Source organism: Buceros rhinoceros, unplaced genomic scaffold (genome assembly GCF_000710305.1).
Source record: "Buceros rhinoceros silvestris isolate BGI_N320 unplaced genomic scaffold, ASM71030v1 scaffold35735, whole genome shotgun sequence".
NCBI lineage: Eukaryota > Metazoa > Chordata > Aves > Bucerotiformes > Bucerotidae > Buceros > Buceros rhinoceros.
The window spans coordinates 12,917-13,851 of NW_010415225.1; the positions used below are offsets into that span (position 1 = coordinate 12,917).

At 64.3% G+C, this 935-nt stretch overlaps 1 protein-coding gene across 1 annotated transcript in view; it reads right to left on the reverse strand.

Annotated features, from left to right (window-relative positions):
- LOC104494508 (uridine-cytidine kinase-like 1) overlaps nucleotides 1-881 on the reverse strand; it is a gene marked incomplete at its 3' end in the record, with an annotated part of 9,523 nt that extends 8,642 nt beyond the window's left edge. Inside the window, exon 1 of the mRNA XM_010137360.1 lies at nucleotides 814-881. Within this exon, the coding sequence (XP_010135662.1) occupies nucleotides 814-881 (68 nt within the window). The remainder of the gene's footprint in view (nucleotides 1-813) is intronic.
- Nucleotides 882-935: the final 54 nt, after the last annotated feature.

A 935-nucleotide genomic window follows, 5' to 3' on the forward strand; every position in this document is an offset into this window, starting at 1 on the left:
CATTGCCGTGACCAGGGGATGGTCCTGGTCCCACACAGACCCTCCCCAGCCCGCCCAAGCAGAGGGTTTCAGCAGCACGATGCCCGAACCAGGCAAATACGATGGGAAACATCCCCCTGGGCTGGTAACCCCCTGCTGCAAAGCCTGCCCGGAGGACTGGGCTGCCACTCGATTGTCCCCAGCTTTTGGGGACGCTTTGCTGTCCCTGGAGCCAGTGCTGCCTCGCCGGAGTCTGCCTGTGCTCCTCTGCCAAGAGGGACCCTGACCCCCCAAAGGCCTCTCCAGCCCCGCAGATGTGCTGGCACCAACGAAGGACGCGTTTCACTTTCCCCAAGCACAGATTTACTGGGGTGAGAGGGGCACCTCACTCCCTTCCCCACCGCCGCTCCCATCCCTTCCCCCCTGCGCTAAGACTCTCTGCATACCGCTGCCCTCTGAGACCCCCAACCATCCCGGATCCGTGCTGGGCTGGGAGGGGAAAGGCAGCAGGTCCCAGGAGCCTGCAAAGAACACCGGCAAAGCCCCAAACCTGAACTGGGCGAGCAGGAGAGCTCGTCCTCGGCACCCTGTAAACACCACAGCCAAGCGCCCAGCCCTCCACATCCCCCCGTGAGACCCCGCAGCCTGCTGAGACGTCGGGCTGGGTTCATCCCACGTCCTGGGGGAAGATGATCTTTCTCCCAGCTGCTGCCAGTGCTGTCGCAGCCCTCAGCCGGGCGGGAGCTGGGAACCGGGACTGGAGGACTGGTGCCAGCGAGAGTTGGCTCTGACAAGCAAAATCCCCCCCAAAACCGAAGCAAAGGAGGAACTCACCCACCGTCCGGCCCGAGAGCCCAGCAGCCCGATATGCGGACGCTGGAGAAGGCTGGGGGGCTGCTCATCTTGTGGAGCAGGAGGTGATGGAGGGTGGAGGGTGTCACCCTACCGACCCTGCC